The sequence below is a fragment of the Lepidochelys kempii genome, chromosome 2, assembly GCF_965140265.1.
Source record: "Lepidochelys kempii isolate rLepKem1 chromosome 2, rLepKem1.hap2, whole genome shotgun sequence".
NCBI classification, from domain to species: Eukaryota; Metazoa; Chordata; order Testudines; family Cheloniidae; genus Lepidochelys; species Lepidochelys kempii.
Genome location: NC_133257.1, coordinates 70,692,500 through 70,716,071, shown reverse-complemented (window position 1 = coordinate 70,716,071; position 23,572 = coordinate 70,692,500). Strand labels below are relative to the sequence as shown.

The following is a 23,572-nucleotide window of genomic DNA, read 5'->3' as shown; positions in this document are numbered from 1 at the left end:
CAAAATCTCCTCTATTGACAGCTCAGTGTGGGACAGTTCCTCAGATTTGTTACCTAAAAACAATGGCACAAGTGTGGGAATCTCCTCACATCTTCTGTAGTGATGACAATGCAAAAAATTCTCTGCAACAGCTTTGTCTTCCTTGAGTGCTCCTTTAGCATCTTGATCACCCAGTGGCCTCACTGATGGTTTGGCAGGCTTCCTGCTTCTGATGTACTTAAACACTTTTAATGTTAGTTTGAATCTTTTGCTAGTTGCTCTTCAAATTCTTTTTTGGCCTATATAATTATACTTTTACACTTGACTTGCCAGAGTTTATGGTCCTTTCTATCTTCATCAGTAGGATCTGACTTCCAATTTTTTAAAGGATGCCTTTTTGCCTCTAGCTGCCTCTTTTACTCTGCTGTAACCATGACAGCTTTTTTGGTTTTACTATTACTGTTTTTTTAAAGTGGAGTGTACATTTAATTTGAGCCTCTATTTAAGTGTTTTCAATTTTTTCTTGCCGCTTGCAGACATTTCACTTGTGACTGTTTCTGTTAGACATAAATTAACTAGCTTCCTCGTTTTTATGTAGTTCCCCTTTCTGAATTCAAATGCTACTCTGGTGGGCTTCTCAGGTATTCCTGCCCCCACCCCACACATGGATATTAAATTTAGTTATATTATGGTTGCTATTACTGAGTGGTTCAACTATATTCACCTCTTGTATCAGCTCCTGTGCTCCACTTGGGACTAAATCAAGAATTGCTTCTCCCCTTGTGGGTTCCAGGATTAGCTGCTCTAAGAAGCAGTTAAAGGGCTCTTAAAATCGATTTCCTTACTCCACCCCTGACAAGTGGATTAGCGCTTAAATCGACGTTGCCGGCTCGAATTTGGGGTACTGTGGACACAATTCGATGGTATTGGCCTCCGGGAGCTATCCCAGAGTGTTCCATTATGACCGCTCTGGACAGCACTCTCAACTCAGATGCACTGGCCAGGTAGACAGGAAAAGAACTGCGAACTTTTGAATCTCATTTCCTGTTTGGCCACCGTGGCAAGCTGCAGGTGACCATGCAGAGCTCATCAGCACAGGTGACCATGATGGAGTCCCAGAATCGCAAAAGAGCTCCAGCATGGACCGAACGGGAGGTACGGGATCTGATTGCTGTTTGGGGAGAGGAATCCGTGCTATCAGAACTCCGTTCCAGTTTTCGAAATGCCAAAACCTTTGTCAAAATCTCCCAGGGCATGAAGGACAGAGGCCATAACAGGGACCCGAAGCAGTGCCGCGTGAAACTGAAGGAGCTGAGGCAAGCCTACCAGAAAACCAGAGAGGCGAACAGCCGCTCTGGGTCAGAGCCCCAAACATGCCGCTTCTATGATGAGCTGCATGCCATTTTAGGGGGTTCAGCCACCACTACCCCAGCCATGTTGTTTGACTCCTTCAATGGAGATGGAGGCAATACGGAAGCAGGTTTTGGGGACGAAGAAGATGATGAGGAGGAGGAGGTTGTAGATAGCTCACAGCAAGCAAGCGGAGAAACCGGTTTTCCCGACAGCCAGGAACTGTTTCTCACCCTAGACCTGGAGCCAGTACCCCCCGAACCCACCCAAGGCTGCCTCCTGGACCCAGCAGGCGGAGAAGGGACCTCTGGTGAGTGTACCTTTTAAAATACTATACATGGTTTAAAAGCAAGTATGTGAAAGGATTATTTTGCCTTGGCATTTGCGGTTCTCCTAGATGTAGTCCTAAAGCCTTTGCAAAAGGTTTCTGGGGAGGGCAGCCTTATTGCGTCCTTCATGGAAGGACACTTTACCACTCCAGGCCAGTAACACGTACTCGGGAATCATTGTAGAACAAAGCATTGCAGTGTATGTTTGCTGGCATTCAAACAACATCCATTCTTTATCTCTCTGTGTTATCCTCAGGAGAGTGAGATATAATTCATGGTCACCTGGTTGAAATAGAGTGCTTTTCTTCAGGGACACTCAGAGGAGCCCATTCCTGCTGGGCTGTTTGCCTGTGGCTAAACAGAAATGTTCCCCGCTGTTAGCCACAGGGAGGGGGGAAGGTTGAGGGGGTAGTCACGCGGTGGGGGGGAGGCAAAATGCGACCTTGTAACGAAAGCACATGTGCTATGTATGTAATGTTAACAGCAAGGTTTACCCTGAAAGAGTGTAGTGACTGTTTTATAAAATGTGTCTTTTTAAATACCGCTGTCCCTTTTTTTTTCTCCACCAGCTGCATGTGTTTCAATGATCACAGGATCTTCTCCTTCCCAGAGGCTAGTGAAGCTTAGAAAGAAAAAAAAACGCATTCGCGATGAAATGTTCTCCGAGCTCATGCTGTCCTCCCACACTGACAGAGCACAGACGAATGCGTGGAGGCAAATAATGTCAGAGTGCAGGAAAGCACAAAATGACTGGGAGGAGAGGTGGCAGGCTGAAGAGAGTAAGTGGCAGGCTGAAGAGTGTAAGTGGTGGGCTGAAGACAGGGCTGAAGCTCAAATGTGGCGGCAGCGTGATGAGAGGAGGCAGGATTCAATGCTGAGGCTGCTGCAGGACCAAACCAGTATGCTCCAGTGTATGGTTGAGCTGCAGCAAAGGCAGCTGGAGCACAGACTGCCACTACAGCCCCTGTGTAACCAAGCGCCCTCCTCCCCAAGTTCCATAGCCTCCACACCCAGACGCCCAAGAACGCGGTGGGGGGGCCTCCGGCCAACCAGCCACTCCACCACAGAGGATTGCCCAAAAAAAAGAAGGCTGTCATTCAATAAATTTTAAAGTTGTAAACTTTTAAAGTGCTGTGCTTAAAGTGCTGTGTGGCATTTTCCTTCCCTCCTCCACCACCCCTCCTGGGCTACCTTGGTAGTCATCCCCCTATTTGTGTGATGAATGAATAAAGAATGCATGAATGTGAAGCAACAATGACTTTATTGCCTCTGCAAGCAGTGATTGAAGGGAGGAGGGGCGGGTGGTTAGCTTACAGGGAAGTAGAGTGAACCAAGGGGTGGGGGATTTCATCAAGGAGAAACAAACAGAACTTTCACACCGTAGTCTGGCCAGTCATGAAACTGGTTTTCAAAGCTTCTCTGATGCGTACCACGCCCTCCTGTGCTCTTCTAACCGCCCTGGTGTCTGGCTGCGCGTAACCAGCAGCCAGGCGATTTGCCTCAACCTCCCACCCCACCATAAACGTCTGCCCCTTACTCTCACAGATATTGTGGAGCACACAGCAAGCAGTAATAACAGTGGGAATATTAGTTTCGCTGAGGTCTAAGCGAGTCAGTAAACTGCGCCAGCGCGCCTTTAAACGTCCAAATGCACATTCTACCACCATTCTGCACTTGCTCAGCCTGTAGTTGAACAGCTCCTGACTACTGTCCAGGCTGCCTGTGTACGGCTTCATGAGCCATGGCATTAAGGGGTAGGCTGGGTCCCCAAGGATACATATAGGCATTTCAACATCCCCAACAGTTATTTTCTGGTCTGGGAATAAAGTCCCTTCCTGCAGCTTTTGAAACAGACCAGAGTTCCTGAAGATGCCAGCATCATGCACCTTTCCCGGCCATCTCACGTTGATGTTGGTGAAACGTCCCTTGTGATCCACCAGAGCTTGCAGCACTATCGAAAAGTACCCCTTGCGGTTTAGGTACTCGGCGGCTTGGTGCTCCGGTGCCAAGATAGGGATATGGGTTCCGTCTATAGCCCCACCACAGTTAGGGAATCCCATTGCAGCAAAGCCATCCACTATGACCTGCACATTTCCCAGGGTCACTACCCTTGATATCAGCAGATCTTTGATTGCGTGGGCTACTTGCATCACAGCAGCCCCCACAGTAGATTTGCCCACTCCAAATTGATTCCCAACTGACCAGTAGCTGTCTGGCGTTGCAAGCTTCCACAGGGCTATCGCCACTCGCTTCTCAACTGTGAGGGCTGCTCTCATCTTGGTATTCATGCGCCTCAGGGCAGGGGAAAGCAAGTCACAAAGTTCCATGAAAGTGCCCTTACGCATGCGAAAGTTTCGCAGCCACTGGGAATCGTCCCAGACCTGCAACACTATGCGGTCCCACCAGTCTGTGCTTGTTTCCCGAGCCCAGAATCGGCGTTCCACAGCATGAACCTGCCCCATTAGCACCATGATGCATGCATTGGCAGGGCCCATGCTTTCAGAGAAATCTGTGTCCATGTCCTGATCACTCACGTGACCGTGCTGACGTCGCCTCCTCGCCCGGTATCGCTTTGCCAGGTTCTGGTGCTGCATAGACTGCTGGATAATGTGTGTGGTGTTTAATGTGCTCCTAATTGCCAAAGTGAGCTGAGCGGCCTCCATGCTTGCATTGGTATGGCGTCCACACAGAAAAAAGGCGCGGAACGATTGTCTGCCGTTGGTCTGACGGAGGGAGGGGCGACTGACGACACGGCTTACAGGGTTGGCTTCAGGGAGCTAAAATCAACAAAGGGGGTGTCTGTACATCAAGGAGTATTTCAGGCAGGACTTCACGGAGGGTTCCAATAAGAAATGGTGCACCTAAGTTATCATTCTTATTGGAACAAGGAGGTTAGCCTGGCCTCTGATTGATACATGGCTAGATTTACCTCGCTGCACCTTCTCTGTGAGTGACTGCAGTGTGACCTAGAGGAATGAGTCCCCTAGACAGGGGAGGGGGAGAAGCAAATGAGTACAAAACAAATCTGGTCTATTTCTTGTTTTGACCCACTCCATCTATCTTTTACATCTTTGGCTGGCAGCAGACGGTGCAGAAGGACTGCATGCCATCCACATCTCATGGCTGCTCGGCAGAAGATGGTACAGTACGACTGCTAGCCATCCTCATCTCTTGCCTGCCTGGCAGAAGATGGTACAGTACGACTGCTAGCAGTCCGTATCGCCTGCCCGCTCACCATAAGACGGTTCAATAGGACTGACTGCAGGACTAAAGAGAATGACCTGGTCAAGTCACTCCAAATTTAGTCCCTGCGCCCATGTCTGCCCAGGCGCTCCCAGCCGACGTGGCCAGGAGCACCTCGGACACGACGAGGACGACTACCAGTCGTATTGCACCGTCTGCTGCCAGAAGGCAATGGGTTGCTGCTACTGTGCAGCAAAGCCGTACCGCGTCTGCCAGCACCCAGGAGACATAGGGTGACGGTCACCTGAGCGGGCTCCATGCTTGCCGTGGTATGGCGTCTGCACAGGTAACTCAGGAAAAAAGGCGCGAAATGATTGTCTGCCCTTGCTTTCACGGAGGAAGGGAGGGAGGGAGGGAACGGGGGCCTGACGATACGTACCCAGAATCACCCGCGACAATGTTTTAGCCCCATCAGAGTGCTCCATTGTGACTGCTCTGGACAGCACTCTCAGATGCCTGATTGTTTGCCGTTGCTCTGACGCCGGGAGGGGCGACTGAGGACACGGCTTACAGGGTTGGCTTCAGGGAGCTAAAATCAACAAAGGGGGTGGCTTTACATCAAGGAGTATTTCAGGCAGGACTTCACGGAGGGTTCCAATAAGAAATGGTGCACCTAAGTTATTTTCCTTATTGGAACAAGAAGGTTAGCCTGGCCTCTGATTGATACATGGCTAGATTTACCTCGCTGCACCTTCTCTGTGAGTGACTGCAGTGTGACCTAGAAGAATGAGTCCCCTAGACAGGGGAGGGGGAGAAGCAAATGAGTACAAAACAAATCTGGTCTATTTCTTGTTTTGATCCACTCCATCTATCTTTTACATCTTTGGCTGGCAGCAGACGGTGCAGAAGGACTGCATGCCATCCACATCTCATGGCTGCTCAGCAGAAGATGGTACAGTACGACTGCTAGCAGTCCGTATCGCCTGCCCGCTCACCATAAGACGGTTCAGTAGGACTGACTGAAGGACTAAAGAGAATGACCTGGTCAAGTCACTCCAAATTTAGTCCCTGCGCCCATGTCTGCCCAGGCGCTCCCAGCCGACGTGGCCAGGAGCACCTCGGACATGACGATGACGGCTACCAGTTGTACTGTACCGTCTGCTGCCACAAGGCAAGGGGTTGCTGCTACTGTGTAGCAATGCCGTACCGCGTCTGCCAGCACCCAGGAGACATAGGGTGACGGTTACCTGAGCGGGCTCCATGCTTGCCGTGGTATGGCGTCTGCACAGGTAACTCAGGAAAAAAGGCGCGAAATGATTGTCTGGCCTTTATTTCACGGAGGGAGGGAGGGAACGGGGGCCTGATGATATGTACCCAGAACCACCCACGACAATGTTTTAGCCCCATCAGGCATTGGGATCTCAACCCAGAATTCCAATGGGCAGCGGAGACTGCGGGAACTGTGGGATAGCTACCCACAGTGCAACGCTCTGGAAGTCGACTCTAGCCTCGGTACTGTGGAAGCGCTCCGCCGAGTTAATGCACTTAGAGCATTTTCTGTGGGGACACACACACTCGAATATATAAAACCAATTTCTAAAAAAACGACTTCTATAAATTCGACCTTATTCCGTAGTGTAGACATACCCCTAGAAGCCTAAATTTGTCCATTGGGACCTCACTCCTGTGTCGATGGTTCCTTCATCTACCATGACAAATGGCTCCTCCCCAGGACTGCACATAAGTCTGTCTAGATGTCTCAAGAGATCTGCAACCTTTGCACCAAGCAGGCAATTCACAATGCAGTTTTCCCGGTCATCACAAACCACCCAGCTATCTATATTTCTAATGATCAAATCCCCCATTACTATCAAAGGCACCAACTTTCCCGAGTGCCGGTGGGTGCTCATGCCCCGCCCCGACTCAACACTTTCCCCACCCCTGCCCTGCCCCCATTCCAACCCCTTCCCCGAAGTCCCCGCCCCAACTCAGCCTCCTCCCTGCCCCTATTGGACCCCTTCTGCAGATCCCGTCCCCAGCCCTGCCTCCTCCCTGAGCATGCCGCGTTCCCCCTCCTCCTCCCTCCCACCGCTTGCCACGTGAAATGGCTGTTTCACAGCTTAAGCGCTAGGAGCTAGGGGGAAAAGGCGGGCACACACTGGGGAGGCGGCAGAGGAGAGGTTAGCTGGGGTGGGGGGGCAGGGAGCTACCAGTGGGTGCAGAGCACCCACCAATTTTTCCCTGTGGGTGCTCCAGCCCCAGAGCACCCATGGCGTCGGTGCCTATGATTACTATTACTTTTCTCTTCCTAATAACTAGGATTCCCTCCCCCAGCAAGGTGTCTACAGTGTGAGAGGATACCATGACATCATCTGGAAGGAGGTTCCCAACTATCTAAGTGCTGGCCACCGCTTCCCGCAGCTCCCATTGCCTGGGAACGGCAGACCGTGGCCACTGGTTCATTTCAGTTTGTCAGCCCAAAACATTTCATTTGGATTTTCCAAAGGGAAAATGTTGTTGATATAGATCTTTTCCCACAGAAAAGATCCACAAAACCCAATTTTTAGCCAAGGAAATATTTAGCTGGTTTGGGGGGTTAGTAAAGAATGATCCCATTAGACTTCATATGGATTTTTTTAAAAAAATGTTTATATACTAAATTTTCCACACACCGTACTAAAGGGCTATCAGTACTAAAGGAGGAGGCTGTCTGAAATAATTTTTCAAACCACTTCATTCATGGATTGCTGGGGAAAAAGAACACTTATGTTGATGTAATATCTAAAATTCACTGCACTACTTTGTTGCCTTCCTGCTGAGCACCTAGCAACACGTGAAGCACAGACCCAGATGTTGCTACAGAGAAAAGCTTATTCTATACTTTGGCATCCAGTAATCCTGCAGCAGCCAAATGTGTTCCCAAAGAAGCCATAGCTATTAACTCTTGCTTGAAATGTCAAAGAAGAAGCCAGAAGAATGTTAGAAAGTGATGAAATTATAAGCAAGCATATGCTAGTTTTCTTGACAGCTGTTAGTGTTTTAAAAATGTAAGTTGTATCATACAGTTGGTGTTCATATTAAAATATTTTGCTTTGAATTTGACTCATGGATTTGCCTTGGCCTGTCTGCTTTAAAGACATATAAGGTGAGACGAGACAAGACCAAAAGCATGAGACACTAATATTTTAGCTTGTTCGGATCAGCTAGAAGTTTTTTCTGAATCAGTTCCTTAAAAATTAGTCTTATTGAAACATTTCTGTACTTAGTGACAGATAGTCTTTCTTATCGGGCTAGTGCATTAGAAACTCATTCACCCTTGGAATTCTATGCTAACATCTTGATTATTTCAGTGCTAATTACTTTATTTTCTATTTCGTGCTTGCATCCTCCCCTCAGTAGAACTATTAAAAAAATATCAGTTGGCTGGTTCATGGTAGCAAGGTTGTATTAAGAAGTGAGACTTGCAGTTGCTGCCGTGAGACGCTGGCAGAGCTGTAGTTGACAATGTGCTACCCTGCCAATCATATTGAATGACTGCCACATCTACCCTGCCAATTGCATCTAATGCTACCCTGTCAACACCTACCTCAGGGAGGATAGGCTGCTGTGGTAGTCAAGCCTCTACTTGCTTGACTCTAGCAATCTCATTAATAATTGCCTGGTCTCGAATCTTCCTGTTTAACAGAGGTGTTAAGAAACTTGTGGAAAGGCAATTTTCAACATGTGGGATTTGTGTGTAGCTATAACTGCATTTAATAACTGCTCTTTGACAGAACACCTGAAGAGGAGAAGGACCTGCTATTACTGACAACCAATCAAGGTCTCAAGTGAGTGAGGTCTATGTTCCTGGACTCAAAGTTTCTGGGCTCTAGTCAATGCAACGTATGTGCAGATAGGCTTAAAACCAATAGTTCTGCAGCACACAGATCTGTTACAAGCTCTAGCAACATTGGAGCATTCTGACTCCCTGTACCTACCTTATCTGATTTCAGACCCATCTGCTAAAGCAGGAATCAGCAACCTTTGACACACAGCCCATAAGGGAAATCCGCTGGTGGGCCAGGATGGTTTGTTTACCTGCAGCGTCCTCAGGTTCGGCAATTGCAGCTCCCACTGGCTGTGGTTCGCCATTCCCATGTGCTAGCTGCCGCTTCCCGCAGCCCGCATTGGCCTGGAACGGCAAACCGCGGCCAGTGGGAGCTGCGATTGGCTGAACCTGAGGACGCTGCAAGTAAACACACCGTCCAGGCCTTCCAGCGGATTTACCTGATGGGCCGCATGCCAAAGGTTACCGATCCCTGTGCTAAAAGGACTACACTACTTTTGTTGGCCACAACAATCTCCCTACATTGCTGGTGGAAAGTCTGCTGATACTTCAAATGCATTTTGATTGTTATTAAATTAAATGTGGAAATGAGAAGTGGAATCAGTATAGTCATCCCTGTGTTATTTATTTGATATTAAATCAGTAACAAAACAATCTCTTCCACAAACTCTTCCTGCTTTTTATCATAAGGGGAAACTTGGCTACATACGCACACTATCTAAGACAGCAGTAGGTAACTCGTTGATTCAGTGGTATTTTGAGATCATCAGATTAGATGCTTTAATGTATTTACAAAGGACAAGCAGAGGGAGTTATAACAATTAAGGGCCAGAACCTGAAAACATGTATTAGCAAGCTTACTGTTTGCAGCCATGATTAATCACATTGTAAGGGTGTGGTTCAGACTCAGATAGCAACACACAATGCTGTATCTTGCTACTTTAAGTTATTCACCTCTCTGCACGGAGCATTCCTCTAACCTGGACAAGACAGAGAGAGTCAGGACCAACAGCTGCCTTCCTGGCCAACAGAGAGCAAAATGGCAAACCAAGAAGAGTTTGCTTCAGCCTAGGGTTGTGGGAGAAGTCCCTCAGCAACTACTCACACCAAATCTACTATCTGCCTCCTTGCTTCTGAGTCTAGCAGGCAGATTGAATAACTTCAAAGTGGGAAAGACCCTCCATCTGGTTCCCTTTTGAAGCAGTTCACCCCTTCCCTGCCTGCTTAGTCGGGGGGGCATGTACACTATCAGAGCCATCAGTGGAACTTCCCACAGGAATAAGCACTACATTTGGTGCAAGTTTTCACAGGAACAGACCACAACTTTTTTCCACATAGAATGGGTGACCGGTCTCTGGTGCATCTTGCAAAACTGTCTTGTCAAAGTATGGTCATTGTTATTCCTTGTACTAAAATAGCACAAAAAGCCCTACCTGAGATTGAGGCTCCATTCTTCTATGAGAGAGACAGGCCCTCCACTGAATTGTTCACAATCTAAGTGTACAAGACAGACAAAAGGAGGAAGGAGAAAGAGGCAGAGAGAGGTCACTGGCAGACCAGAGATATAATCAGATCTCCTGTACTCCCAGTCCAATACTGTGTACACTCGATTATGTTGCTTCTCACATGATATTTACAGAAGAGAGGGGCACAGAAGGAAGTGGAAAAATAACTGTTCAATCAAAATCAGAATGATGTGCACATTACTAGATGTACCTCCTTTTGGAAAAACATTCAGTAAATCATGATAGGGTTGTTTAATGTATTTTCTGTGGTAAACAAAAAATACACAAACAGATTTATTTGAAAAATGATGTGTCCTTGGAGTAAATGAATGTGAAGTAGACAAGACAGTAATTTAGCAAATGCTAAACAATGCTGCATAAGGTACAATTGTGCATGGCTGACAATTTACTCAAATAGATAAATCCATCAAAGCACAGATCCACCATATTTTTGGCTTTTACCTTCTTCAAGCAGTAAAGCTGTGGCACTATCCATGACACTAATGCTGCTGAATCCGTTTTAAAAAGAGAACACAACATTGTATGTGAATACACACACCTTTCACTTTGGATGTGCATGTATCTTTCTTTGATGCCACAATTGCCTTGTACTGTAATTTAAAATATAGACATCACTAGATAGCTAGGAATACAGTTCATAAAACTACATTCATGTAGTACTGAACTTTTAGCACAAAGTACTAACCCGGAAATATAGTCGACAAAAATATATGCCAACATGGGACTTGATTCCAGAATCAAAAATTCCTTCAGTCTTCAGTGGGAGCTGTGGCTAAATCCAAACATAGGACAGGACCCAAAAGGCAGGAGTACAGGTTGTAAGTAAACAATATCTCCAATAAAGAGCAAAATACCCTGCTTTTCCATACAGTAGTAGTGGAAGAGGCAGAGTGATCTAGTGGATCAGGCGTAGGACTGGGAGTCAGGAAAGCTGGGGACAGATCCTAAGCAGGTGTAAAAATTGTCATAGGCCTTTTGAAGTCAACGGCGCTATGGCCATTTACTTCATCTGAGAATCTGCCCCCTAAGAGTTCCATTCTCAACTCCACCATGGACCTACTATGTAACCTTGGGCAAGTAACTTCATCTGTCTGGGTCTCCGTTTCCTTCCCACTGTGTGTCTGCCTTCTCCCTTCAGGGTTAGAAGCTGCAAACTGAAATTAATGAGGCTTTGTACAAGATCAGGGTTGTGCTTGGGCAAATTTACATGTAGGATTCAGTTCTTGGATTGTAAATTCCACCACTCTGTTCATGGAGGGCCCTTACTGTGCTCAGCCCTGGTTTCTACTGTAATACAAGTAATAAATAATGTCAAATTGAAATTTAAATGGGCCCGAAGATATAAAGTTGAGTAATCACAGTTTAGCCTCATTTGTCCTTTGCAGATCTCATTGTTTCTTTCCATAAACATATAAATGCCCTTTTCTTTACCTTAAATGTAATACCTCCAACAGAAAATGTAGATAAAGAAAACAACCCAAAGTGGGTTATACTTAGCTGTGCAACAGCAAACAACAGAATGGGGAAATATCACTTTATGATCATAGCGTCGACTCTACAGGACAAATGCTAACATTGTCTATTTCTTATTAAGAATGTGTCTTTTTTTCCCAAAGATAGCCAGAGCTGTATGGTCATTTTATATAAATCAGCACAACATAAAATCATTTACAGTAAATGGCCAGAGCAGACAGTGGGTCTGAAGTAAACAGCCATAGTTAGTTCTTATTTATTTTTGAAGTTTCTTCTTTAATAAATGAATCTGTATTACAAAATAGAGTAGAGAGCCTGCCTGACATGTACATTTTACAGTTTTGCAGCTCCAGGTTACTGTGTATTATAGAAAATGCTACTGGAATACAGAGAAAAGGTGCTACACAAATCTAAAAATTTCAAAGCGTGCAATCCAGAGTTATTTAGTGTAATATATGTACATATATGGCAGGGTGCTGCTAGAGAGGCCTTAATCCGCTCCTGTCACTCCAGCCCCAATCAGGGGGATTGGACTGGGGCTGGATAGATAGCCTGATGCCTGCCTGGTAACTGACCACACCTGCCAGCCTTGTTAGCAGGAGCTATAAGGTTGGGAGGAAGGCGGGTGGAGACCAAGAGGGAAAGGTCAAGCTCAGTGGTGTGAGGCCAAGCTGTGTAGATAGTGGGATACTGGTGGTGTGGAACAGACATACAGCTAAGAGCATGGGTGTTGTACCAGCTTGGAGGGTCCCCGAATCTTTAAGGAGTAGGGCCAAGGGGCTGAATCCAATGGGGCACAGTGTGTACCCTGTTACAACCTACCTCAGGAGAGGTTAATAAAAATCACACTCTTATTTGAATCTGCTACTTTATAGCTATTTTTGCAGATTTGTTGTTAGCAAGTATAGGAAGGGATGTGTATAATGTGCATAATGAAAGCTTTCAGAAAGCCAAATAAATGTACCATAGGACATTGAGGGCTATTGGGTCAATGATTTAAGGCCTGATCTAATGCTCTCTGAAGTCAATTCTCTTTACTTTGAGTTTCAGTGGGTTTTGGATTAGGCCCTTACATAAACTGTGAGCAAAATCTTGCTTGACTTGCTCATGTGAATTTGATTCTCACGTATGGTCTGTTTGCCTGAAAACTCTGACTGCCGTCTGGTCAGATGATGTTACAAATACAAACTAGCCAAGCCACATGATTAAGTCATGGGTTGCAAAAAAAGTGTCAAGGCTACATAAGGAGTTTGTGGGTCTGTAACACTGAGTATCCCCACCAATATTTCCACAATAGCTTTATTCACTGCTGTGCTGGGACATCAGTCCCCAGAGCATATCCCATAGAACTTAATAAACAAGTTTCTACTGTATTCACACTAAATATCAGGGAAACTCTGCAAATTACTGACCTCTTGAGAATTACTGAATGGGCACAAACAAAATACAATTTAAACTGAAAACCCCAAGGCCAGTGTGTTTTTTGGGTATCACAAGATGGACTGTATCAAACTTCGCTCATCTATTTGACAAGTGTAATTTATCTTTCAATCAGTGACTTTGTAGTATAATAATAAATGTACTGTCATAAATATAAAGGGAAGGGTAATCACCTTTAAAATCCCTCCTGGCCAGAGGAAAAATCCTTTCACCTGTAAAGGCTTAAGAAGCTAAAGGTAACCTCGCTGGCACCTGACCAAAATGACCAATGAGGAGACAAGATACTTTCAAAAGCTGGGAGGAGGGAGAAAAACAAAGGGTCTGTGTGATGCTTTTGCCAGGGACAGAACAGGAATGGAGTCTTAGAACTTAGTAAGTAATCTAGCTAGGTATGTGTTAGATTATGATTTCTTTAAATGGCTAAGAAAATAGCTGTGCTGAATAGAATGAATATTCCTGTCTGTGTGTCTTTTTTGTAACTTAAGGTTTTGCCTAGAGGGATTCTCTATGTTTGGAATCTAATTATGCTGTAAGGTATTTACCATCCTGATTTTACAGAGGTGATTTTTTTTTTCTTCTATTAAAAGTCTTCTTGTAAGGAAACTGAATGCTTTTTCATTGTTCTAAGATCCAAGGGTTTGGGTCTGTGGTCACCTATGCAAATTGGTGAGGATTTTTACCAAACCTTCCCCAGGAAGTGGGGTGCAAGGCTTGGGAGGATTTTGGGGCGAAAGATGTATCCAAACTAAGTTTTCTCAGGAGCCCAGATAAAGTTTGGTGGTGGCAGTGGAAGTCCAGGGGCAAATGGTAAAATAGTTTGTAACTTGGGGAAGTTTTAACCTAAGCTGGTAAAAGAAAGCTTATGAGGCTTTCATGCAGGTCCCCACATCTGTACCCTAGAGTTCAGAGTGGGGAAGGAACCTTGACATATACTGTAGTATATTTTGTAATAATGTTTGTGGATTTGTAACTTCACTATAGTATCTCCTATGAAAGTTACACTTGAGAAGCAGGACAAGACCTCTGAAGGTATGTCTGCACTGCAACTGGGAGTGTGATTGCAGCACAGACAGGCATGATTGAGCTAGCTGCTAAAGATAGCAGATAAACTTTCAACCCTGAGTATGCACATAAGGTCCCGGGTGGACTTGTAATGAGGAGGCTTCGTGTGTTCTGGGTGTTTTGTGAGAATTGTAGATTAGCAAATTGAGTATTAATAAGATGCTATCAGATCTCCGGCAATAACATTTACAGCAACAGAGAATCAACATTTCTGTTGTATTGTCTGAGAATAATGAGAAGAACCTGGCATGCACCCGTAGAGTGGGTAGTAATGGAGGCAGCAAGGTTAAAAAAAACAACAACAACTTTTAGAGGTTTATTGCAACTTGCTGAAACTAATGACTGTCATAACAATTAAGAAAAATCTCTGGACTGACTTGAACCAAACTTACTGAATCAAATCAGAAACTCTAAAATCTTGAACATCGCAATAAAATAGATTAGCAATAATTAATAACTCCATATTGATTCCTACTTTCCATGTACCATTCCCTAAGAATTGATCCAATTAAGCACTGTCCCAAAGCTAAATGTCTCTCTGACTCTCCCCCTTCACGACACCAGCCTGATTCCCCCAATTAGTATCTTTCACACCACTTCCATATACAGACAGATTCCCCAGGTCAGTTGAATTATTCCCAAATCTGTCTGATACTTTGATCTGAGTATAAAAGGCCACTTACTTGAGTTTTATGCCTATGTAACTTCACTGACTTTATGGAGGACATCAGATTTAAACCAGGGTGTGTGAGATCAGATTCATGGCCAATCATTCCAGGTTTTCCTAGACACATTCAGATGCTAATCTGGAAAACACATCCCAGAACTTTATATAAATAATCCCACTGGAAGGATTAGCACTCCTTGGATGCTTATCTTTCCAGTCTTCAGCAGCACCTCCAAATGCTGTGCTAAACTTTTAGTGTTGTAACAAGCCTTCTAATTAAAACATGAACCAACCTTTGAATGTAATGATGATCTGATCCCACAACTTCAGGCAAGATTTTTTTTTTTTTAACATAAACCCTCATAATAAGTAAAAACTTAATCTCATTCAAATTAGTGTCATTCCTTTGCCCTAAATATTAGCACTTGAAATAGTTTAAAGACTTCTGTGTAGTTTCACTGACGGCTAATGATTTTGTAAAGCCACTTAAATATTTGCACACAATAGCTTTTCATTTTGATTTATTAATATCTATGGTCTGAAGTGACATTCACCACATATGTAAGTCACATTTGTTTTATTGATTATGTGTTCCCTAAAGGTAACCAGCTATTGTTCATGTAAATAGCTAATGCAACATAAGTAATATTGGTCATAGGTCAATGATTATCAGAAAAGGGAATGAAGATATTAAATATTTTAACATTCATTAATCACACACACTCACAGTGATGAATAAGAGATACACTTAGTTTTTGCTCAAATATGTAGTCCTAAGCAAAAAAAAATTCAATGAACTATTTTAGAGCTGTAACACACTACAACTATGATCTGAATGTCTGGAAGCAACTAAAGTGCCAGATGACTCTTACCTGTCAATTTTAAAGAAATGATGACCTCTCTACACTTCGCCAAACACTTTAGTAAATTTAAAACATCTTGGCAAATAGCATGTGAAAATTTCAAGCACACATTTTGATTCACCCCCCACTGAATAACTGTGGAGTTCACACCCCGGCTATAGAGTGGGGAGCAGTGCCAGTAGGGGAATTTCTCCTTCAGGAAGGACATCCCCTCCCTAATCCCAGAACCCACCTTGATGAGCTGCAGGGGTATAGGAGAGGGTGGCACAGAGCTACTCCACCATGTCTGTGCCAAGCAGGGAATCCCCTACACTGGAGTATTTCTACCAACTATTTGGTACCTTTATGCCATCAGGACATCATGAAGGGGCTGCAGCAAACCAGAGAATTGGCTGTTAAATCTTGGGCCCTGCAGTCTAATATAATGGAACTTCACAGGGGGCTCCTAATTTACTGTTAGTATCTTTGACCAAGACATGTTTTAAAAATAGAGGCCCATCTAAATACCTTGAGTATCTGGCATGAGTTCAGACTGGTGCCTTCTACAGCCAAAGAGGAATTATTTTGCATGAGTGTGTTGTCACTGTCAGAATAATTTAGAGGTGTGCAGAGAGGGACTGAACTTTTTCAGAGGCAGAGAAATCTGTTTTCTTAAGTTGCACATAAGCTACAGGGCCAAGAGGCTAGCATCTGCTTGCCCGAGTCACACAAGTAAACTGGTGTCACAGCTGAGAATGCCAAGGCAATATCCACTGAGAGACTGCTCTGCTTCGATTAAGCTAGACTTAGCTGTTAAACTAGTGCTAGCTAGTTTAGTTTAACTGGTGCAGCTTTGCAAAATAATAAAAAAACAACTTCAATGATGTAAGAGTGTCCGTGTATTGGACCAGCAGGAATTAGCCCTTTTAGCATATAGCTTAATTGTGTGTGGGTGGAGAGAGAAATTATGTACTCAGGAAAATCTGACTTGTTGCAAGCTTTGCTTCATTGTAATTATATTGTTCTGTCATCAGATAATTTGGAGATAAAATGACTGCAATCAACTGCAGTTCCTGTTTTCTGGGAAAAGAGTAGGCTAGAGTTTTGAAAACATTTGTAAAGACAGGTAAGTTGCACCTTCATTTTTGGGTTTTTTTGGGTGGTTCTTATTTTTCAGTGTTTTGTATTTCTCTAAGTTCAGTTGTTGTTACTTTAATGCATTTTCCTCTGATAGTACGTGACAAAGGGCTGTACAATTTGTTGTTAAACAATCAGTCCCAATGGCCTTCTGAAATTAACAGAAGTGCAATTTTGTGAAAATATTACTACTGAAAGTGTAACATAGTCATTGGAAGACTGGTCCAGTAGTGTGGACACTAGCCTAGGATTCTAGGAACCTGGGTTCAAACGTCTGCTCTGGTACAAGCTTCCTGACTTGATCATTGTCTACAAGCCCCCACGTAGGAAAGACAGTTCCCTAATCTTGCAGAAAGTAGGATCAAATCTAATGGTTGGAAATCTAAGCTAATCAAATTCAGACTTGAAATAAGGCACAAACTTTCAACAATGAGGGTAAACCACTGAAACAACTTACCCAGGGTGCCTTCTCCATCATGTGCAGTCTTTAAATCAATACTAGATCTCTTTCAAACAAATTGTTATAACTCATAGAGGACTTGATGGAGGATTATTGGTTGCGGTTCTTTGGCCTGTGTTATGCAGGAGGTCCAACTAGATGATCATAATGGTCCCCTCAGGCCTTAAAAATCTATTAACTTTGTAGTTAGGGACAAACTTCAAAGAGGGTCAGATGTTTTGTTTGGACAAACAGCCAAAGTTCTGAATACCAATATGAAATACCCAAATTGCTGGGGTTTGCAAAAGTGGCTTGAAAATTTTGCAAGATTGGTCGGTCTCATGAGATTTCCAGTGCTTCCTGCTTCTTTTCAGGATGGATATATTAAAAGAAAAGCATCCTTCGGCACTTTCACTATCAAATGTGGAGTGCAGATGCTCACAAAAAATTGAAGTCATGGGTGTGAGCCAGCTATCCATACTTTCAGATTGATTTAAGTTTAAAGATTAGTTCATATTACCCTTTTTAATCCATTTGGTTAGCCAATATTCAAAGTCTTTCAGGTCGTTTCAGTCACAAGGAGAAGTTGGAGGCAGGTGTTTCTTTGCTACAATCTTGTTTGTGTACATTCTTTGTGTTTCCATGAACACAGTATGAATCTAACAGGAGACAGTGTCTTTCCTTAGTATTCAAAGACTCTTTTTCCAGGCAGCTCTCTACCCAAAAAGCCCTCTCACCTCTCTCATGGTCATGTTACAATTGCTTCTTTGGCTGTCTTTGTGTAATGCCCAATTGCTGAGGGGGGTTTGGAGGCAATCCAGAGCAGTAGTCAAGTGTGTGCAGGTGGTCAGTCCATACCAGTGGCAGTCCAGGGCAATGCTCAAAGTTCTCAGAGGGATCAGTAGCCAGAAGAGCCAATCCAATGGGTCAGGTCAGGAAGGCAAGGTCAAGCAAGGCAGGATCAGGTAGGGAAGAGTCAGGCAAGGCCATTTGAGTCACAGAGCATTGCTTGCCGCTTAGACAGCTTCCTCTTCCTGTGGAGGCTTTTGTATAGTCCAGGTACCCAATGAGAGTGTTTCCTATCTATCCAATCAGATGCCTAGGATGTGGCTGCTATGGGCCTGTTGGTCTTTAACAGTAAGGCTGTTGGTCATGGGCAGTAGTTCATGGCACAGGACGCAAGGATGGTGTCTCCTGACCTGGGTTCAATACCATGGTCCTGACTATCTGCTTCTGTGATGTTTTTATGCTTTCTGTCTCTCACACGCTGAGCTCCATCAAAATAATATCCACCCCTCTATTTTCATTTAACCCTCAGTAAAACCCCTCTGCCCACATAGCTCAATTTCTGATCAGCCTTGCACGTGGTCTGTGTTTTGAGTGACGACTCCTATTGTTTCAGCTATCTTACTCCAAAAGGAGTTTAATTGCTTCTTACATTTATCTTGAATAAAGGGCAGCTGTTATGCCCACTAGCTTCAATAAGGTTCTACCCAACCCCAGCGTAGTACTATTTTATATCTATTGGTTCACCCATCCCTAGTAGTCAATAAAGTGTGTTTTTGCTTTGTTGTTGTGGTGGTGTTTGGTTTTTTTTTTTACACTTTGGAATGAGCTGCTGCTTCCAACAATTAAAATGCAACTGAGCTATTTGAAATTGGCCCTCTTGAAATGCCTTCTACCATTGAACAGAATACCTTTGGCAAGAGAAGGTTATTGTTTTTTTTTTTTTTAAATGTTTTATTTTTTGCTCTGCAGAGCATAATCCTTGGCATACAGTAAGCAACCCAGGGGATCAAACAAGATATAAATGGAAGCAATTATTCTGGATGTTGTGCAATTTAGTAGAATCAGCACTTTAAAATAACCTTTTATTTTAATGCAGTATAAGCAAAATTTAAAAGAAAATGTACATTTTAGTTCCTGGAATTCTGTCAGATTCCTGGGACAGGCCAATGCTAGTTTAAATACCACATTTAAAATAAGATGCTTCTGGAAAAAAAACAAGCTAGTGTTTTCATGTTGCTTCATGTAATTAAGTGGAATAAATTTCATGCCACATGTGGCTGATTTTAACATATTCCTGAATGGAAACTGAATGACAAAGTTTCAGTCTGTTTCTTGATAACCTTTTCCCCAATGAATGGTCCCAATAAAGTGCAAATTCCTTCACAGTATTTCATTCTGCCTGAAGATAGAAAGACTTTTATGAACGACTGATTTTCCCTGATATACATGAAATTGGAGTATGAACTGAGGAGAGGAGAGGCTTAGTAGGGCTGTTCTTTGTGTGTGTGTGGGGGGGGGGGAGGGTTGGGGGTAGCTGGCTGGGGAGCCTGCAAGTGCAGGCAATGATGCCAGCCTGAGCATCAGGAGAAGGCAATGCCAGCCCAATCCTGAGGACTGTGGAGTGCCAGGAGCCAGTGATCAACAATAATCTTGTCACACCAACAGGAGAGAAAAGAAGGGAGACTGGACTAGCGTGATTCTGTGCTTAACGTTGTGCTCCTAAGTAGTCCCCTGGAAGGCTAGACTCCTCATATGTGAAGTTATTCTCACAGAAGGTCCAAGGCTTAGAACTGTTGTATCTGTTTCCTTTATTGACTTAATTACATGAACTGAAATGAATTTCGTATGTGAAGTTGCAAGGCTGGAACTTTTCTTTCAAACCAATAACATTCTTTGCAAAGACTATATGATGTGGAAACATGGAGCAGGCAGACTGTAAGGATATGTATCAGGCTGGTACGATTAGACAAAGTGGCCATGCAAATGAAATTATGAACTTTGAACATGGGAGTGACTCTGTGTTAAGCCTTTGAGCATACCCAGTTTGAACAAGATCTTTCCAGAAGCTTAAGCAGAGTCAGACTGAGTTGGGAACATTTAGTGAACCTGAAAAGGTAGCAAATTTAAAACTGAGAGGAGGAAATACTTCTTGCAGTGAACAATTAGCTAGGGGACTCACTGTCATCAAGAGTTTAGCAGGGTTCCAGAAATGGCTGGAAATTTATATGGCTAATAAGACCATCCAGAGCTACAATAGTAAGGCCTATATATATAAGACACCCAGAAGTTTAGAGAGGGACATAAATCCTCATGCTTCAGGCATAAGTCAACCTTTAATTTTCAGTGGGATATGAAGACACTTCCTCTGTGGTTATTCCATGTTATTGCCTGGTGTAGACTGCTAGTCCTGGCCACTTGTGGAGACAAAAAGAAAAGGAGTACTTGTGGCACCTTAGAGACTAACCAATTTATTTGAGCATGAGCTTTCGTGAACTAGAGCTCACTTCATCGGATGCATACCGTGGAAACTGCAGCAGACTTTATATACACACAGAGAATATGAAACAATACCTCCTCCCACCCCACTGTCCTGCTGGTAATAGCTTATCTAAAGTGATCATCAAGTTGGGCCATTTCCAGCACAAATCCAGGTTTTCTCACCCTCCACCCCCCCCCACACAAATTCACTCTTCTGCTGGTAATAGCCCATCCAAAGTGACAACTCTCTACACAATGTGCATGATGATCAAGTTGGGCCATTTCCTGCACAAATCCAGGTTCTCTCACCCCCTCACCCCCCTCCAAAAAACACACACACAAACTCACTATCCTGCTGGTAATAGCTGGTCTGTTGCTGGTAATTGGTCTGTTTCAGTATGACAATATCTGTGTTCCTAGGAAAGTGCTTTGCCACCCTCCCATCCCAGCTCCTCAATCCCAAAACATCACGCAGACCACAAGAGTAATCACTTTCATGCTGTTAATTAAGAGTAGATTGAGTTCTTTCATGTATTTATAACTTTTCTATTCATTCTTCTCTCTAATGCCAACTTTATGCAAAAGGACTGTCAATCTTTTAGAAAAGGCAAATAGACATGTTTCCAATTTTTAAGTTATACTCATTCTTCCTTATTTTTTAAATTGGGATCAGCCAGTGTTATGTTGAATCCTCCTTATGCAGTGTCTGATTTCTAAAATCCAAAAGTAAAGTCATAAGTGTCTGATAATTTTTGATGCTTATTTGAATCAAAGCTTTTGAGGTTCACTGATCACTTGCTGTGACAGCTCTTAAGCATTATTACTCAATAAAGGGAAAACCATTATAAATTAATGCACATTATTTTATGCTTATTTATCCGCTTGGCATAGTCACATAACTCAAAGGCAAGCAAGATGATGCTATCCCTTTATTTGCTATGAACAATGATCAGAGAATGTGAATCCTGCAGCCCTAGTCGACATCTAAAGAGGGGGAAAATAAACATTGCAGAATAACTTGCATTACTTAGAATGAACAAAAATTTTTTTGCTTTCTCCCGTGGTCTTATTAACTCTAATATCCCTGAAAGCGATTTGATAAATCAGCCTGCCTTCACTTCTCTATGTTAGTCAGTGAAATGCCAGCTTCAAGATAGCAGAATTCACAAATCCCTCCCAGAAATACCCTCTTCACACTAGTAAGTCTGACAGTGAATTGTCTGCAAGAAATTAAAATAGAGTTTTGTATAACAGGTACTTTATGTCCAATATGACTTTATGTTCAGTTCAAGAAGCTTTTCAATTTCATTTTGGGGATTTGTTTTGTCTGAACCAGTTTATATACGGAGAAGAAGAAACCCACATACAGGAAAAATTGAATTATCTAGAATCAAACACAGCCTTAGTACAATTTTAACAAGTATTTTGTATTTTAAAGGGCACTTTTCCTTTTATTTGTTCTATCCATCTTCATTTTTGGTAAATGCTATGGATTACCTTATACTAATAGACTGAACCCAGGCAGAACTGGCTATACCTGGCTTACCATCCATTGAAAAGCCATTCTATCACAAATGCTACCTTTTTCCTCCCAGTATTCCAGGAGTTACCGGGACATCAACTTTGAGTCCAATCTCCTTTAAGACCTGCCAATCCAGGCTGTATCCATATCTTACCATTTCTTCACAACATTATCAAAATCTTGCCTTCTCTCTCTGTCCACAGTGCCAGAACCCTTCCCCAAGCTCTTATCTCCCATCTTCTCTACTGTAACTTGCTCCTCTCCTGACTTGCTTCCTGTCACCTAACTTACACCACAAGTCCATCCAAAATGCTGTTTCTAAAGCCAGTTTTCAGGGTCCTCATTTTGAACATATCTTTCCACTCTCCAAAACCCTCATCTGGCTCCCCCTTTTTGCAATGCATCAGACCAAAGCTTTTGTTTTAAGGCCACTCACAACTTGACTCCATCCTACTTACCCTCTTCTTTCTTATTGAATTGTAACTTGCCATCTCCGTTCAGCCAACACCATACTCTTCACCATCCATTTCCCATCACTGCCTTTCTACCTTCTTCCATGTTGCCCTCATGCATGGTACGAGCTCCCAAAATCAATTCACAAAACTTATTTTCCATCAAATCGCTTCTCAAGACCAAGTTGATCATCTCAAAACCATCGCTACCAACATGTCAGGAGAAAACACCTACAGGCAACAGCTAAACAAGTAATATTACTGAAGACTGTCAAGTTCATTAATTTTCATGTATTCTACCAATCTCTTCCTCCCATCACAAAAAAGATTTTGAAACTAGCAATCTATGTACATAACTAGTCTACATAGCCATGTGGTCTTGTTCCAGCTGCCTTAGTATTTTCCTCTTCGGCTATATGCAACAACCACGTGTTACATCTTCAGTTTGTATGTTTCTTAAGGCAGAGACTATTATGTGTTTGCCATGCACTGAACACAGTGGAGCCCCAATCTGATTGGGGCTGCTGGCCGCTACAATAATAAAAATAATAATTTTGGTCATTAGGCATCCTTCTGAACTCCATTAGTGAACAGTAAGCTTTAGACCTCTATATGCTCATCCTGAAAAGTTATCCTCACCTTATTTAGGCCTGTGCTTTAGAAGGGAATTACATGCATGTTGTGTGGTCTAGGGAGTCCGATCGTCTGGTTTCTATTCCCCACTTTTTTTACTTTGACTTTAGGGGTAATTTATCCTTTTAATACCTTACTATGGTATTGTAGATCTGGTCAAAAGAACTTCAGCAAAACTTTTTGCTGTAGAAAAATGCTGTTTAGTCAAAACTTAAATGTTTCCCTGGAATGTATTGGTTTCAATGAAAAATTTCATCAGGATGGTTTCTCAGGTCAAGGATGGAATTTCTAGTCAAAACCTGGATTTGGGCCAAACAAATTGCTTTGTAAGTTAAATTGAGAGGGAGAGCAATTAACAAATATTGTGAATATTGATTGTTCTACAGTGAAGTGCTCCTGATGAACTGTTATTCTTGGCATGAAATGCTCGACTGATGCATTTTAA

General features: G+C 43.4%; 1 protein-coding gene across 1 annotated transcript in view; it reads left to right on the top strand.

Moving 5' to 3' along the window:
• The first annotated feature begins 1,055 nt into the window (after window positions 1-1,055).
• LOC140906108 (uncharacterized) overlaps window positions 1,056-23,572 on the top strand; it is a 36,549-nt gene continuing 14,032 nt past the window's right edge. The window contains exons 1-2 of the mRNA XM_073329616.1: window positions 1,056-1,639; window positions 2,228-2,458. Coding sequence (XP_073185717.1) covers window positions 1,057-1,639; window positions 2,228-2,458 — 814 coding nt within the window. The 5' untranslated portion in view covers window position 1,056. The remainder of the gene's footprint in view (window positions 1,640-2,227; window positions 2,459-23,572) is intronic.